At 34.9% G+C, this 18,352-nt stretch overlaps 1 protein-coding gene across 4 annotated transcripts in view; it reads right to left on the bottom strand.

Moving 5' to 3' along the window:
• Positions 1–2,206: 2,206 nt before the first annotated feature.
• Positions 2,207–18,352, bottom strand: part of LOC133173039 (myotubularin-related protein 10-A-like) — a 28,605-nt gene continuing 12,459 nt past the window's right edge. Inside the window, exons 4-16 of one of the 4 annotated variants that reach the window (XM_061307948.1) lie at positions 18,058–18,197; positions 16,988–17,063; positions 16,683–16,765; positions 16,471–16,527; positions 16,100–16,187; positions 13,659–13,785; positions 11,581–11,671; positions 11,394–11,482; positions 8,766–8,804; positions 7,827–7,957; positions 7,431–7,574; positions 5,337–5,518; positions 2,207–3,455 (exon numbers count right to left, since the gene is read on the bottom strand). In XM_061307948.1, coding sequence (XP_061163932.1) covers positions 2,613–3,455; positions 5,337–5,518; positions 7,431–7,574; positions 7,827–7,957; positions 8,766–8,804; positions 11,394–11,482; positions 11,581–11,671; positions 13,659–13,785; positions 16,100–16,187; positions 16,471–16,527; positions 16,683–16,765; positions 16,988–17,063; positions 18,058–18,197 — 2,090 coding nt within the window. In that variant the 3' untranslated portion in view covers positions 2,207–2,612. The remainder of the gene's footprint in view (positions 3,456–5,336; positions 5,519–7,430; positions 7,575–7,826; positions 7,958–8,765; positions 8,805–11,393; positions 11,483–11,580; positions 11,672–13,658; positions 13,786–16,099; positions 16,188–16,470; positions 16,528–16,682; positions 16,766–16,987; positions 17,064–18,057; positions 18,198–18,352) is intronic. The other 3 variants (XM_061307957.1, XM_061307965.1, XM_061307973.1) reach the window with 3 other exon arrangements.

Here is an 18,352-nt window from a genome sequence, read left to right as displayed (position 1 = left end):
AATTATTTTTGTCTCATTTTTATTCATCTATTATTTCCAAGTCATTAAAACTATGATTTATTTTATTATACAATAAATTTTCTTGCATAATTCTCTAATTCTCTTATTCTATTAAGCTTTCAAATACATTATGTAATTTGATTAATTATCAAAGGTGAATGGCAAAGGGGAATAACTTTGCTCAGTAGAATACAAGTTAATATAGCCCTGGCCAGGACCAGAAAACTTGACTAAATGGTCCAGGTGTTCAAAATTCTGGTAAAAATACCCTTGCATATTTAAACTTTTACTCTGTTTGCCTTGAACATCCAGAGAAGCATAGACGATTTTCAAAGAAATGCATTTTCACCATATTATTAAATAAATAAAGCCCCATCCTTACACCAGAACATCTGACCCATTGGCCACAAACTCACAATTCTGGAAGAAGCACCCTTTATCATCGTAACTATACACTTGTTTCTTTAGTTTATAACCAGTAGTAGATAAAAAAAATTGAAAGAAATTATGCATTTTCACTATATACATGTAATCAATAGAGCTCCCCCCCCCCCGAACCCCTGACCCAGGGGCCATGAATGTCATAATTTTGGAAGAGGCATTCTTCCTTATCATAACCATGCACTTCCTTTGAAAAATACCCAGGAGCAGAGAAGAAGATTTTGAAAGAATTCATGCCTTTTCCCTAAATAATCAATAGAGCCCCCCCCCCCCCAACACCAGAACCCCTGACCCTGGGGCCATGAAATTCACAATTTTGGAAGAGGCAGTCTTGCTCATCATAACTATGTACTTAGTTACTTTATTTAATACCCAGGAGCAGAAAAGATTTTCAAAGAATTAATGCATTTTCACTATATAATCAATAGAGCCCCCCCCCCAACACCAGAACCCCTGACCCTGGGGCAATGAATTTCATAATTTTGGAAGAGGCACTCTTGCTCTTCATAACTATGTACTAAGTTAGTTTATTAAATACCCAGGAGCAGAGAAAAGGATTTTCAAAACATTACTGCAATTCTACTATATAATCAATAGAGCCCTGCCCTAACACCAGAACCCCTGACCCAGGGGCCATGAATTTCATAATTTTGGAAGAGGCATTCTTCCTTATCATAACCATGCACTTCCTTTGTTTGAAAAATACCCAGGAGCAGAGAAGAAGATTTTGAAAGAATTCATGCCTTTTCCCTAAATAATCAATAGAGCTCCCCCCCCCCCTCCCAACACCAGAACCCCTGACCCTGGGGCCATGAAATTCACAATTTTGGAAGAGGCACTCTTGCTCATCATAACTATGTACTTAGTTACTTTATTTAATACCCAGGAGCAGAAAAGATTTTCAAAGAATTAATGCATTTTCACTATATAATCAATAGAGCCCCCCCCCCCCCCCAACACCAGAACCCCTGACCCTGGGGCCATGAATTTCATAATTTTAGAAGAGGCACTCTTGCTCTTCATAACTATGTACTAAGTACTAAGTTAGTTTATTTAATACCCAGGAGCAGAGAAAAGGATTTTCAAAGAATTAATGCATTTTCACTACATAATCAATAGAGCCCCGCCCTAACACCAGAACCCCTGACCCTGGGGCCATGAAATTCACAATTTTGAAAGAGGCACTCTTGCTCTTCATAACTATGTACTAAGTTACTTTAATACCCAGGAGCAGAGAAGAAGATTTTCAAAGAATTAATGCCTTTTCCCTATATAATCAATAGAGCCCCACCCTAACACCAGAACCCCTGACCCAGGGGCCATGAAACTCACAATTTTGGAAGAGGCACTCTTGCTCTTCATAACTATGTACTTAGTTCCTTTATTTAATACCCAGGAGCAGAGAAGAAGATTTTCAAAGAATTAATGCATTTTCACTACATAATCAATAGAGCCCCGCCCTAACACCAGAACCCCTGACCCTGGGGCCATGAAATTCACAATTTTGAAAGAGGCACTCTTGCTCTTCATAACTATGTACTTAGTTACTTTATTTCATACCCAGGAGCAGAGAAGAAGATTTTCAAAGAAATAATGCACTTTCACTATATGATCTATATAGCCCCACCCTAGCACCAGAACCCCTGACCCTGGGGCCATGAATTTCACAATTTTGGTAAAGGGCTCAAGGCTTATTACTATGATGCCAACAGTTTGACTGCTTGATGTCCAGGAGTAAAGAAGAAGATTTTTAAAGATTGCATTATTTTCAGTGGTTTTAGCCCCACCCCTTAGGCCCCAGGGGGGGCAGGGACCATGAAATTCACAATTTTTGTTCCCCTTCACCCATAGATGCTATATGCCAAATTTGGTTGAAATTGGTTAAGCGGTTTCAGAGAAGAAGCTAAAAATGTTCAAATGTTAACACATGACGCACGACGCACACGACGACGACGGATGAGAACAGATAGCAATAGGTCACCTGAGTGACTCAGGTGACCTAAAAATGGAATGTTGAGGCCAATGAAAGCATGGGTCTATGAATTAGTTATCAGGATTTGAGTAATTTTGTTCAATATTGCTCTCTAGTGACTAGTACTAGTATATGTCTGTGAATTACACTGTTGTTGTTGTTGTGGTTTGAGCAATTGTGCTCACATTGCAATCTAATTTTAGTCATCATCATTTGAGTAGTCATAGTCAATGTTGCTGTGTTCCAAAAACAGACTGATAGGTGTAAACACTGATTTCTCCTCTCTGGACAAACGCTGTGCAGAAGAAAATGGAAAAGATGAAGTCAGATAACTGTTGGCCAACAGTTCAGTTGTCCTTGGGGTGTCCAATGCCATACTGAACACTAAATCACTCCTAGTCCGAGTCAGACTGTTCACAGACTTAGCACTGTTTTTATTTAAGACCTCTAGCTTGTGAAGAAGACACAAGATTTCTTCCACCATCACACACTGTTGTAAATACTGTGAAGGATTGCCGCCCCCAATGATCTGAGCTGGCGTCTGCCACCGTAAGTAACATTGACTCCATAGCTTCATACAGGCAGCCCCTACTAGTGGAGTCAGTCTTGTACTTCTATCTGATTTCACTGCATTGGAACACAAGTTAGATTCTTCAAAGTTCTGCAGTTCATAGGAGTACAACTTCTTGATGGAGATTTTATGTCGGAGAGAGGACTCAAGATTCTTAGATTTGGTCAATGCTTCGCAGACATCAGGATTGGTTTTCATTATGTACAAGGGATTGTTGAAGAAGGACTGGTCATCATTACTAAATTGTATCTGCCAGTCCCACACAGAAGGTAAACAGAACCTCTGCTGCCACCGCCCATCAATGTGGTAACGTGTCCGCTGATGGTAACTGTCAAATAGGAATGTTTCGAAAATACCCATGTGAACACTGTCCCAGAGTGTGACCAGATATGTCTCTGAGAAGGCAAAGGCTGAGGGGTATTGTCCCATCAACTGCCATACACAGTCCAAAAAAAGAAGGAAAAGTGGAATCTACAAAATAATTGATGAATGATCCAATCTTGAAATGCCTACACACAAAGATCAGTAAAACATTTAGAACACTCCATTCTTGTTAAAGAATATCTGAAATGTACTCAGAAATAATACATCCAAATTCCTCCTCATAAAAGTTATTAAAGATAGGTAATCAGAGATTACAGAACTCACCTCAACAAATGTTGTCTCTAAGTAAGGCAAAGTCCTACATTCAACTAATAGTAGTGTACATCCCAAGATGCAACCTTTATGCAATTTTGACCGGACAGGGCTTGCAGTTATTCAAACTAATCACTCATCCAGAACATATAAATCAAATCCAGCATCTGAAGCAAGTTTGAGAGTGTTCATCCCTTGATGCATCATCCATGCCAATTTGGTTCAGATAGGCCTTATAGTTTTTTAGTAATAGACCTGCATCCAAAACTTTAACCTGATCAATTATCTGGAATATGTATGTCAGAACCAGCATCTGAAGTAAGTCAATTAGTGTGCATCCTTAGATGTATCATCCATGCAAGTTTGGTCAACATAGGGCTTATAGTTATTTGGAAATGAGACCTGTACCGAAAATTTTAACCTGCTCACTCATCTGGAAAATGTAGGTCAGATCCAGCATCCAAAGCAAGTCTGGTAGTGTGCATCCTTAGATGTATCATCCATGAAAGTTTGGTCAACATAAGGCTTTTAGTTACTTGAAAATAAGACCTGCACCAAAAACTTTAACCTGCTCTAAAAACATTTTAAGCTGAACACGACTCGTAATATGCATACGCCATTTTTGATATTACTATCTACGATATCAGCACCAGGGTATACTCTTCGCATTCGTTGCACCTGACTGCTTTATTGTCACGGGTATTGGCGTGGAATGACGACCCTTGTTCGTGCTGGTTATCTTGCATTACCTTTCTTTACATTTTATTCGGTTACAATGAAGCGCATTGAAGAGGTAAAAATTTTTCATTTGGATGGAACATTTTGGTCTTTCTAATCAGATGTCAACACCCCACTCTGCGACAAGAAACTAGAGTTTTGCTGATATGGAGATTTTATGAACTTCAAGCTCTAGATAGGAAGTTTAAGAGACTCTCCTCCCCCTTCTGTAAAACTTGCATATTGCAACGAATATGTACATACATGTACTTATGAATTAATCAGGTTCATTGAAATTGTCACAACACATGTATCGATCGAACACGTGTTTACTCTGTGTTTATGTAGACTGTCAATTTGATTGGCTGTTGTACTTATAGAATACCTGTGCTACAGGTATTCGAATCTTTTCTGAAAAAAATGGGCGTGTCATTAAGTGACAATAAATGTCCAAAAGAGAGCTCAAAACGTTTCATTCAAACGGAAAATTTCACCACTTCAATGCACTTCATTGTACGAGTATTTGTGTTTGTTTGTAAACTGCACTGACCTACATGTGCAACTGTTGTAAGTTTCTTTGGTATCTTACTCTCCTGCATTAGAAGTACACAGTTATTTTTTGCTGTATAGCATACGTGCGTCTACACCAGTGACGACTGATTACACTGAACAGTGACCAAGTCAGCTGCTTTATATAGGAGTCCTCAGATATAGCGACAGACCAATCGAATATGGCGGAAAAATCCTTTTACGAATCGTGTCTTTAACCTGGTCATTCCTTAGCTGAAGTTGCAGCATCTGAAACCTTGACTGGTACAATGAAACACACTAGAAGCATCTTCCATGCATCTCTGATTAATGTAGGGCATAGAGGTACTCAAAAAGAAAACTGCACCAAAAACTTTAACCTGGAAGCTGACGCCGAGGGTATCACATAAGCTTCCCACAACTTTGTTGAGGTGAGCTAAAAATAATAATTATAATTGATCAACAACTTACGTATTCATTATTTGGTCGGTTTAAATCCTGCACCAGACAACCCTCTCTTTGAAAAGGGTAACCCATGGCAACCCACTCCCTCTGAATGAGGGACTGAAATCCTATCCTAGTTCTGAAATACCTGTCCAGCAAAATCTGCACAAGACTAGATATAAGGCAGCAGTAATGGCGACTGTCTGGCTCTGTCAAATATAAAGACATTACATATAGTAAGCACTTATATCAAAACCTGATCTATTAAAATTGGATTGGAAACAGAAGTGAAGCGAATAAGAAAGTTAATACCAATGTCATAGTTCCATTATTTTTTTTTTAATATTTTGTACTTTTGTCATATATTAACACTTTCCACAGACAGTCGACATTTTATTTTTAACTGCAAAGCTTTAATGAAAAATATTAAATGAGTCACTTGAGAGAAAAAAAAAGATTCTTTTTCTTTTTGTGAAAAAGGGAGGGGGGGAGCTACAAAAATGTTCGCTTTCTGTCAACAATGACAAAAGATGTCACATTCTGGAAAATGTCAAACATATATATATTTATTTAAATCCTAGCACAGGCTATCTCTCCTTTATTTCCATGAAATCGAAAGATCACGGGGGTATATTGTTTTTGTCCTGTCTGTCTGTTTGTCTGTCTATCTGTTGTCAACTTTAACCTAGCCCATAACTATTGCGCTGTCAAGGGTAAGGCTTTAATATTTGACATGAGTGTTCATTATGACAAGACCTTTCCATCGGTACAGAAATTTTTGATCATGTGACCTCAACTATGACCTTTGACCTACATTTGAAAACCTTTAACATTGGCCATAACTATTGCACTGTAGTCTACATCCCACTCCAGAATTGTGTTACTATCAGGGGCATAGTGTTTCACAAACACATCTTGTTTTTTTCCTTTTTTTATTTTTGGCTTGTCTTTTGTTTTATCTGGCACCTTTTCCTTTCAAAAACTCTGCTAGTGCTTGAAGCAAAAGATTGCTCCTTTTAATTTATTCTTTGATTGTTTATTACTGTGATTAAGCATTCAGTGATTTATTTTTGCATTCATAATACCGTAAATCAAACATGCGTCCATACCAGTTAAGCACTTCAGCACATTACAAGAAATTGTTTTCAAATCTGTACACTTTTAAGGAAAGTGAAGTAAAGACATAAGGCCCATGTACCACAATAGTCACCTGACTTACATATAGTTTAATTTAAATAATATTTTATATCATTTCACAGATATGAATACATAAATTAAATTCATCTCTTTATTCTGCTTTTTTCTCCCTGATAAATGAATATATACCTGTAGATTATTGTGACCAAAATCTTTATAAGTTCAGTTGAACTTCAGTGTCTCGACCACTGATACCTTGAGTACCATGGATATGTCAACCTGATTTTGAGGTCCCAACCCCTTATTCCCTAAGTTTTTTCCCTTTTCCCTATATATGAGGAATCTTTGGATATGTTGAAGTTTTTTTCTCCGTCCCATTGAGTTTGAGATGATGAGATTTGACTGTACATGGTTTCAATATACATGTGTAATTTATATTCATAGAATACTGACCAAGTCTTAATATCAAGTTAGTAACTTCAAGTTTTGTTGTTTTTTTTTTTTTTTAAAAATCTTCATATTGCTGTATGAAATTTTACAACTACTATGGTCCCACCCTAGCTGTTACAACTACTGTGGCCCAACCCTGACTCCAGGTGTCAAGACTTACAAATAATACAGAAAAATTCTTGCAAATAAAAAAGTGAAATTGAAACTTAGATGTTTCTTGCAACATTTTAACAATTACTTTTCCTATACGTTTTGGTTCTTTTTGAGGCCCCACTCTAGCCAGAGACCAAAAATTGAACAAATGTACGTATTTCAAAATTGATTTTTTGGGGGGAGGGGTCTTTTCTGGTCAGGTGGATTTGGTATTTTTAAATGATGGTTATTATATCCCTCATAATTCATTTTGGCAACTCTTGACATCTCTAGAATCAAACCAATGCCTGAACATCAGCAAAGAACTGTAAACAGAAAGAGTTTTATTTTAGCATCCATAGAATTAAAAACAATGATAAAAACCAGAAATTAAGGTTTCACCTTTGATAATAACTGTATGTCTTTTCATGTGTTCAGCAGCATCACAAGCTGTCTTCAAACACTGGGAAACACAAGTCAGCCATTTTGTTCCCTCCAGAGAGGATAACCAAGATATGTCCTGTACAGCAAAGTCCTTTCCAGAATCTGGGGGTGCAAATAATTTCATATTATGGACTTTAGACAAAAAAAAATTACACAGCTATAAAAATTCTTCTTTTTTTTTAGGATCACTGGTGCAAATTATTGCTGAAAATTCTTTTCTATTTTACTTCACATTACATTTTTCATCTATAAGTTTCCTTTTCACAACTCTCCTCTTTGCTTCTACAGGGACCACACAATTACTTCACTGATTTTGAGCCAAGGAAAGAAAGATAACTCATTTTATGTTCTTACCTATGAATATCAGGTCTTTGAGTTTTTCGTATGCTCCTTGGATATCTTTTAATGATGGGCAGAGTTTTGTCAGATCCATTTCTACAGGGTATCCTTTATTCACATCTGCAAGCTGTATTGCAGTTCTTAACCTATCAAAATTCAAAGATGTAGTTAATGTCAAAATGTCTAAATATATATATCCTCTAAAATACATACTTAGTTCAATTATTTTTTTTTTTCTTTTACAAAATCTAAACCCTTGTGGTGAGGTATACATATTATCTATTATTACACAAAACACTGTCAAAAAAATATTTTTTTTTAAAACATCAGTGTATTAGCAGAATATAATTATAATCAAGCTTAAGTTAGACATGTGCAATATTAATGACATACACATATTATTTAGTGATCATTGGCATTAAGATATTTATTTGACTTTTGGTGTTTTTTAAAGCACTAATTTGCATCCCTGCATTTATTAGTGATTTCTTGGTACAGCATATGACTGTGGATACATACATGCAAAATTTCATATAAATCTGAAGATATATTAAAACAATGTCACAGAAAAGTCACCGTGTAAAGAAAATGATATGAGCTAGTGTAAATGTGGATACAATACAGATTCTGTGGGGCTGTTCCTATTGTTAGATATCACATAAACATGCAATAATCTTAACATTATATCACAGGTAAGACTATCCATCTTAGTTGTGGTGGATTTATTTGTTTTAAGCTGGTAGAGTTTAAATGAAATGCATGTTTTTAAAAGAGGCTTAGAGAAAAAATATCATGAATACCAAGATGGGTTTGAAAATTCTGTCAATTTATTAACACTGACTGCTTTTTATTATAAAAAAGATGAGTCAAATTTCAAACTTATGTGAAGACAGAATGATGCTATAGCAATAATATGTTAATGATATGGGGTGTGTTTATATACATGAGGCTTACCGATTACAATATGTCCTAATATACATCTCAGATGAAAGACTGTAATATTAATCAATTTTCATCAAGAATTACAGATCAAAAATGCAGCACATGTAAAATCCTGATTCAAAGAAACCCAACGAATGCTACATGAACAATGTGTCACCTGTTGAGATTTTTAATCTTCACTTGACCTTGAATTGCAGATGGTGTTAATATCATTTTTGATGTACATCATTATGAACTTCCAAGTTTAACATTTAATGAATTACAAAACAATTTTCACCACATGCTTAAGAAAGAAAAACCATCTTGCTCTCTTAAATAAAAATTTCCTGCAACAAATTTCCAAAAGACAAACTTAATATGATATTAAGGAAATTTGCAATGTAATTATGTAATGTGGAGCAAACTTGATGAAAATTTTACAATGGAGACAGTTTATTAGAGTTGTCTCTCTTTGTATAGTCTGCATGTCCCTCTATTGACCCCTGACAGAAAGATCCCCATGTGTTTACTATGCTGCTTTCCTCTTGATCTTTTTTTTTTTTTTTACTTTTAATGATAATACCTGGTAAGCAACACATCAATATTAATATAAACACATATTATAACCGGGATATTTACAAGGCAAATTTTTGCAATTATATTTACAGAATCCTTTGTCCACCTAAACTGCAAGCTGAATTATAAATTATTAGCTATTCGTATAATATTGTTATTATCTATTCATATAATATTGGTTACAAAATTACATGCATATATTCAAATTGTGCTCTAAAAATTAGCTGGCACTGTTATCTTTCTAAGGTATAGGTACATGTATAAAGAAGCATATATGCAAGTGGTTTTAAGTTATTTATTATTATTATTTATTATTTTAAATTATTTACTTAAAAATTTTCTTGTTAAAAAAATTCATCACAAAAGCTTTTCTGCTACTGTGGAATCATTAATAATTTAATGGAGGGGGGGGGGGGGGGCTTGTGAGGATAAGGGGTACTGTAGAATCATCATTTTAATGGGAAAGTAATGTTTGTGGACTTTGTGAACATCCTTTCCCATGAAATTATATCCCCATGAACAAGATAACTTTGTCAATGTATCGGTTCATTGAACCTTCTGCATGTACAAGTTACCCACAAAGTTACATCCCCACAAACCAGTAAAAGGACAAGTGCACTTAAGCAATGCTGAATGGGCCCTTTTTCAGTGTCGTTTTACTTTAGAATATATTACCAAATTGTTCTTTTTTGGTAATAGTTAAACACAAATGGATATTTCTAATTAAAATCATAAAATGTTTGATGCTTTTATGTATGATGACATTTTAACGACACTAAACTCTCCTAACCCTCCCGTGTTTTTTAAAACCAAATACATGCAAACTTCCCTATGCGGCACGACTTCGATATAATGATACAAAACTGACTATCTTTTACAGCTGTTTTACAGTGAGCACCTTTGAGGAATGTTTACCTGGGTAGAACTCACGTGACTACCGGTATTTTAAATAATTTATTCCACTTGTGGGTTCAACAAAGGTCATACAGGTAAATAGCTCTCATATGCTATAGGAAAAACATTGAACTTTTCATACGTTTTTAATATTTTAAGTACAAGCCTAATCTTGTGCAAATTTCCTACTTTCACGCAAGTTTTATAAATGTATAATGCGTTTTTTGTCATTCGCACAAGTTTGTACAACGTTAGGCTGACAGTAAACAAAAGCTTTGAAATGAATGACCGTCCTCAATTTACTATAGAAAATCATGAATGTCGGCTGACCCCTACCACATTGTTTGGCTTTGCTCTTTGTATATTCATGAATTTCACCGATAAAATTTGTTGAATCTTATGGTTTAGATATCAATTAATGATCTGAGATGAAAAATTATGCTTAATTTGATTCTTCATTTTTTCATATTTTACCGGGGCCCATAAGTGCACTTGTTCTTTTGCCTGCCCACGAATGTTGTCCCTCACGAATTAAAATGATTCCACAGTATGCTCCAAATCCATAAAAAAAAACCCTGTGAAATACAACTCCAATTTCTTATGTAATACAAAACTTACAAAATTATAATTTTCAAATTAACAATTTTTCTGGCCAAGCAAATTCCCTAAACATTCTACCACTCCATTATTATCCTATGATAACCAGCTGTGAGTGAACATTGAATAACCACAGACTGAAAGCTTAATAAATCTTGGTGAACAAAATAAACACAGAATTCAGGGTACAGAGTAAAGACCTCTAATCAAAAGAGGATGCTGGATGAACAGTGAACAAACACTGAACAAAAAATAAGTGGATGATGGAAAAATCACTGGCATTGTGGTGGTAGAACAATTCAGGGAGTGGACATGTGGTGGTAGAACAATTCAGGGAGTGGACATGTGGTGGTAGAACAATTCAGGGAGTGGGCATGTGGTGGTAGAACAATTCAGGGAGTGGACATGTGGTGGTAGAACAATTCAGGTAGTGGGCATGTGGTGGTAGAACAATTCAGGGAGTGGACATGTGGTGGTAGAACAATTCAGGTAGTGGGCATGTGGTGGTAGAACAATTCAGGGAGTGGACATGTGGTGGTAGAACAATTCAGGGAGTGGACATGTGGCATAGGTATGCTGACTGTATATACTTACTTTCCCACATAACCTGCTAAATCTGAGTCTGCATACATCTCTGCCATTCTGACCAGACTGGCTCCACTTGTGTGTGTATAACACCAGGCCTAACAAAAATCATTTCATTCAATTTTAATTAATGAATTTCTTTGAAAAGAAATAAATGATATACAATAACTTAAACATTACTCTATACATCACTCACTGGTAACCTGTTTTCATTGAACTGGGAAGCTGCCTTCATCAATTCATCATAGCTCATTAAGTTCATGGGTAAAACAAATCTCTCTGGCATGCTGAAAAAAACAAGTTTTAAACACATGTTAAGTGCATTCCATTCAGGAGAAGATTATTTACCAGTTACATGTATTTCATGAGGCTCTTTTGGTAAAGTGCCAAAAAAATAGTTGTTGACTGGATGAGAAAATTCTGGAATGAATGTTTTGAGTCTGCAACCCCCCGGTCATGAATTAAAAAAAAATACACTACCTGTGGATGCTTCCATATAAATATGACTGCTCATGGCTTTGCTGTTCTTGAAAAAAAGATAATTCAAGAATTTTCCTACGTTTTCCTATGTAAAACTTTAATCACCAATTGTGGCCACACCCTTCCCCCAGGGGTCATGATTTGAACAAACTTGAATATACACTACCTTTGGATGCTTACATATAAATATGACTGTTTGTGGCTTTTTTAATGCCGAGGAGAAGATTTTCCTATATACTTTGATTGCCCATCGTGGCCCCACCCTACTCCCAGAAGTCATGATTTGAAAAACCTTGAATCTACACTACTGTACAGGGGGAAAATAACTCGCGGTGTAAATATTCGCTATAATCACGGTGTTGATAAATCCGTGAATTCAAGAAACAGTGAATAAGTTTCAATAAACTTTGGAAATATGAGTATAGACTACGATAGGTATATTTACGCACAGTAGTCATTCAGTAATTACGAGTGGTACTTGTCATTCAATTATTTTAATTATCACACTTTACCAGGGACCTATATACTAATAAATATATAGGTGTCTGGCTTTACTTAACTTAAATCAGCAGATAATGACCTGTATTTATTGTTGGAAAGCTGTTTTAATAGCCAACGCTTCATGTTTGATCAATCAAAGCACCTGGTTCATGGGTATTGATAACTGATTACTGTAAACCAACTTTTATTCGCGACGACTTTATTTCGCGATTTACCGGGGGTAAACTAGTTCGCGACGATTAATTTTCACGATAAAGCCTTTTTTGAATCTGTTAATAATAGAAAGAGAAACTTTAAGGACCGGTTTGCAGCGAGAAATATTCGCGATGAGGTGGCTCTCGCGAACCTCGCAAAAATTTCTCGCACGCGAATAAAAGTTGGTTTACAGTACCCAAAACATTATCACTCATATTAGTTTTTCCCGACAATTTGTTTTTAAAAAATATTTATTCAAATAACTCTCGGACTTACTGTAGATATGGAAGGATATGATTTCGTCGACATACATTAACACAATTATAATCATCGAGTGGTTTTCGTTGCGATATGTCATTCCTTCAGGAAGAAAATCTTCCGGTGTACATGCACTCATCGTAATAGCATACAGGAAAGTCATTCGACGTGAAAGTCAAAGACATTTAACGGCACTTGTTTTGTTTTATTGTAAATTAATTACCAAATCTAACCACTTACTTAAACCTCCCCGAGTATTGTTTATGAAGTGAATACATAACGATAATGAATGTCGTTCTGGCAATACTCGATACTGCCAAGGGAGGTAACTTTCATTTTACACTAAGTCTGCAAATTCATCAAACCGCGATTATATCAGAGGAGAGAAAAACGTGAAAATTACAACCCGTGAAATTAATCCCCTATACAGTATTTCAAAAAGCTTTCACATAAGTTTCATCTTTTTTTGGCCCAGTGGTTCTTGAGAAGATTTTTAAATGACCCCATCCAATTTGTACTTTTTCTTAATACCCTTGGAGGAGGATCTGGCCCTTCACTTAAAAAAACTTGAATCCCCTTCACCCAAGGATACTCTGTGCCAAGTTTGGTTGAAACTGGCCCAATGGTTCTGGAGAATAGGATGAAATTGTAAAAAGTACATCAGCAATGACAGACAACGGACAAATTTTGATAAGAAAAGCTCACTTGAGCCTATAGCTCAGGTGAGCTAATAAGATTCCCAAAAGTAAAGATTTATAATAATACTTTCAAAGAGCAATCTAGCAGTTTAGATTATGACTACCTACTATCTAGCTTTCAGCAAGACTCCAGTGGACCTACCTCTGTGACACACAGTAACCCTGATTGACTTCACACACCGTCCACTTGGTACACCCGCACCGATTCAGTTCTCTCTCCCAATCAGCTGCACAATCGTACCTCGGAGTATTACTAACAGTCCCGTTCTCTGTTCAAAACAGGAAAAAAATTGTCTGTTTAGACATGAAATCATTCATTACAGACCCCTAGTGAAAATGTTCATACAAAACATATAATTTCTTTTTATCACTACACGGAAAATTATTATTACTTTCTGTTAAAATCTTTGAATTTTAAGTTGAAACCAGAGTATCTACCAAGAACTATCTTCATTTTTCCAATACTGTAGATTCTTAAACATATGCGAAGAAGCATCACTTGTGATAAAAAAATTCTCACTTTTAACTTGAAATTATATTGCTGAAACATATGTAAAAACTCCTGATAAATAGTCCACTTAGGAATTCATGTTCTTGCAATTTGATGTCTACAAGTTACTATGCAATATTAAGTACTTGAGTTAAATAAACAATCTGCAGTAATCTGTAAAAAATGATTCTATACAGAATCATCTGGATGTAATAGAGTTTGTAATGTTGATGTTAATCCAAGACTGATACATAGATGGGTGACCAGTATATGGATGTAATAGAGTTTGTAATGTTGATGTTAATCCGATATTGATAAATAGAAGGGTGACCAGTACCATATTTGGCCGAATATAATACGCATTGGTGTAAAATATGCACCCCCCTTTTTGAGCCTGAAACTGGGGGAAAAAACGCAGTTCGGTTGTATTATGCGCAGCAGAAAATTTTACCAAGCGGTGTTCTGAACTTTTGAAAATCGCGGTAATTTGCTATGAAAATCAGCGCGGAGATAAAGTGCCGAGAATTTACAGAAAACGATATTTTATTCAAATGCGTTTTTATTTCTTAATCTTGACTTTCCATATAGCGGCAATCTGGAGGAAATTATTTATTTTAACAAAGCACGAGATAATGTTGCATTAAAGTATTAACAGAGTTTATTATTAATTTTTTTAGCATACGGTAATATTGAAATTATACGTCGCCGTAAACTAACTATTCTTTGTGGAAATAATTTTATTTCAACAAAGCACGTGTTGCAAGATTAACAGTTGTCATATTTTTTTTTAGTTTAAGGTAATCATGTTGAAAATTATGTATGTTTAACAGGGAAAGCGATATTGCAACATCAAAGTATTCATAGACTACGATTTTCCTCTTTTGAACTTGAAATTAATTAATTAAATAAATAGCTGATGTTATAAAAATAAAATCAAAAATTAACAAGCGTGTAAAGTGTAGTTATCAACACACTGCCAAAGCTGTGAAAAACGATGTACAAAGGTGGGTTATGTCTTCATACATCGAGGTAATCTTCGTGGATATCTTATTTTCTACAGAGCACGAGTAAATGATAACACTTAAGTTTCAACATACTTCATATTTCCTTTTTTAACTCTCAATCATTTTAACACGAGGTCGATAAAAGATAAAGTAAAATTAAATTTAACAAGCGTTTAACTGTTTAATCTGTCGTAATCAACTCATGCTTTTACATACGAAAGATCATAAACCAATCCCCGATTTTTAACAAAGAAAATAATCAAAGCCATTAATAAGGGCATTAAATAATCAGTGCTCTAACTGTAAAATCAATGCTTTGGAGTCAATAAACAATTTAATTGCCTGGAGGGGTGTTGAGGGGTAATTATCAAGTGTCAAGCGCATGTGTTCACAACATTGGCTTCCATTCACTGGGACGTATAGAGGGGTGTTTATGTTGAAATGAATTTTCACTGAGTTATTTAAAACCTAAAATAAATTTTATTTTATTGTATTTCATTAAACAAAATGACATTACTTTTTTGACCGAGTGTCTGACTGATTAGGTACATGTGTACTATGATTACGGAAGCACGTGGCAAAGGATTGTGTGAACATCTATAAATAACATCATTAATGGCGGCCTACACGGAGACGATGAACATGCAGCTCAAATTAATTTTAACTTGCTTTTAAATTTAATTTAACTATCAAAAGGTTATAAATATAACATTTTTAACAAGCATACAATAACTTTCCGAAGTTTTAAATACGGCGATAAACAGCAAGAAATTGCCTAAGTCTCTAGGTAATGCTACGGTATGAGCGTATGATAGCCGTTTTTCACATGAGAGAAAAACCTATCAAAATCCCATTGTGGTGTAAAATACGCACCCCTTTCTCACAAAAAATTATTTTGGGAAAAAAGTGTGTATTATATTCAGCCATATACGGTATATGGATGTAATAGAGTTTGTAATGTCTAAGACTGATAAATACATGTAGAAGGGTGACCAGTATATGGATGAATACACTTTGTGATTTTGGTGGTAAATAGATGGATGACCAGTATATGGTATTACACAATTGTTGAGGATCAACTGGACTAACCTGGTGTTTGGAGAGCTTTGGCATACTCAAATGCATACAGGAGATAGGATTTGTTGGGATATGCATAGTGAATCACAGCATTGGTTATCTAAAGTACACGGATAACAAAAACATGAAAAGCAGCTTATATATAAAAATGTCAAATACTCCTGTAACATAGTAAAAAACGGTATATTTTTTATGCCAATAAAAATCAGCATAATAAATCAATCATGCCGATTTTTAATTGAGGTAAGCTGGTTGTAACAGTTTATTCCGGCTGAATTTATTCTTTAATAAATGGAAATAAATTAACTGATAAAATGCTTCTGTTCATCTCTTTTATCAAAAATCTATTTATAAATTAGTTCTTATTTAAACATTAACCATACCTTTTTGATCTGGTCTTTGGGGGAAAACTTAAAACCAAAAACATGAGTCCTGAAATCCTATGTATATAGAAATACAGCTGTAAAAGCAATGTTTGGTGTGCTACATGTTCTTATATTTTAAGAGAATACCTTAATAAAAGAATATTTAATATCTTTACTTTGCAGACAAGGGGAGTAACTCTATAATACACTGTTTCTTCAATGACTCTTACCTTGCAATGGATTTCCAGGTATTTAGTCAGTGTTGATACAGTAGTATTAGGCAGTAACTTCCTTCTCTTCCCTCCTGACACAACTGAAACGTCAATTAACACAGTCAACTTTCCTTTCATGATCAATATGATACATCAACTTGTTTAAAATTGTTATAACTGTTACAACTATTTGTAAGGTGAAAGTTGTTATGAAAAAAACTAATCATTTTCTCCCTTAACTTACTTGGATCTGTATGAGAAGATAATCTTAAAAGTAGACAGAGATTTCTCTGTAAACACAGATAATTCCTGCTCATTTTTACCTTGATAAATGCTTTCAATGTTAGTGAGTGGAATGTCTCCATCATCAATTATCTTGTTCCTCTGTCGCTGAGCCTCCTGGGATTAAGACAAACATGAAAAATACAGTCGTTTGACCAGTTCCGAATTTTGATCAGTTCCGAATAATTAATAATTTAAGAGCTGATGATTAATAAATTCAAAAGTATAAACATAAATTCATACATATGGTATGAAGGCTTATCTATGAGTGTTTTAATTGTGTGAAGTTTTGATTTTTTGGCGTCAGTTTGTGTTCGCTATCGTACTTGAAACAGGCAACAAATCTGAATCACTGCGACGTGTTTGTCTGCAGAAAAACGTCTGTGAAGATGTCAATTTTTCACATAAAACAACATTTCAACTATCAAAAGTAAGTTTCATATGTATTTTAACAAATACCAAAAGCTTGCCGAAAATAAATAATTAGACCACCGGAAGATATTAGAATATTTTCGTGTTGTCATTTTACTAGTTCCGAATACCCATTATAAACACTGTACAATACGTTAGATTTATGTTATTTATTCATTGTAAATGTGACTGTTATTTCTCTTTATCCTTTGTAAATACCACTTACTTACTGGTAAGCATTTATTTTAACTTTTCCAGGCATGTCAATTGATAATGTGTGGGACGGATATTTTTAATTTAGGGTCAAATTGCATGGGAACCGCTAAGGTATTCGGAACTCGCCAGCTTATTCTTAACTAGTAAAATGAGTACCCATGTTAACTTGCTAAAATAAAAAGTTTTTTTTGAAAGGCTGAACTTTTGAAACAACATTTAATTCCGCAAGTCATTGAACAACTTTGACAAACAAAATAGATTTTGAAATAATGCCGTCATGTATTTATAGCACTGCCTAATCGGTTTCCTATTCGCAACTGGTCAAATGACTGTACACTCTATATATTTAAATATTGGTGCATTTTACATTTAAAATCTGTTTTTAATACTTTTTCTACATTTCTTCCAGACTGTATTATTTCCATAAATCAAAGTATAAACAATTGGTCAGATTTCCCACTCTCATTGATTCCTACTTGCATACCTTCTCATAAGATGATCTGTCCCCAGTTAAGAATGTGAGTTTGAAGTTTGTAATGAAGAGCTTCCCTGAGGTTCCCTGCTTTTTTTCAGTAAATGGAACAAAACACAACACACTGTCTGCCTCCGTTACCACTCTCTCTCCTACATAATAGAAATAAAAGACATATAACTATACTAAAGAACATCTCTGTCCATAAGAAAATCTCTACACAGGTTAAACAATCTTTGACAATATGCTACCGTAAATGTGGATATTTGTGTTGTAAATTTCAAAAATTAATAATAAAATCATACAT

Source organism: Saccostrea echinata, unplaced genomic scaffold, assembly GCF_033153115.1.
Source record: "Saccostrea echinata isolate AGI-Se365-2 ecotype Australia unplaced genomic scaffold, CSIRO_AGI_Sech_v1 ptg000002l, whole genome shotgun sequence".
In the NCBI taxonomy this organism is placed as follows: domain Eukaryota; kingdom Metazoa; phylum Mollusca; class Bivalvia; order Ostreida; family Ostreidae; genus Saccostrea; species Saccostrea echinata.
Note: the sequence above shows the minus strand (reverse complement) of the source record. Positions and strands in the feature narration are given on the sequence as shown.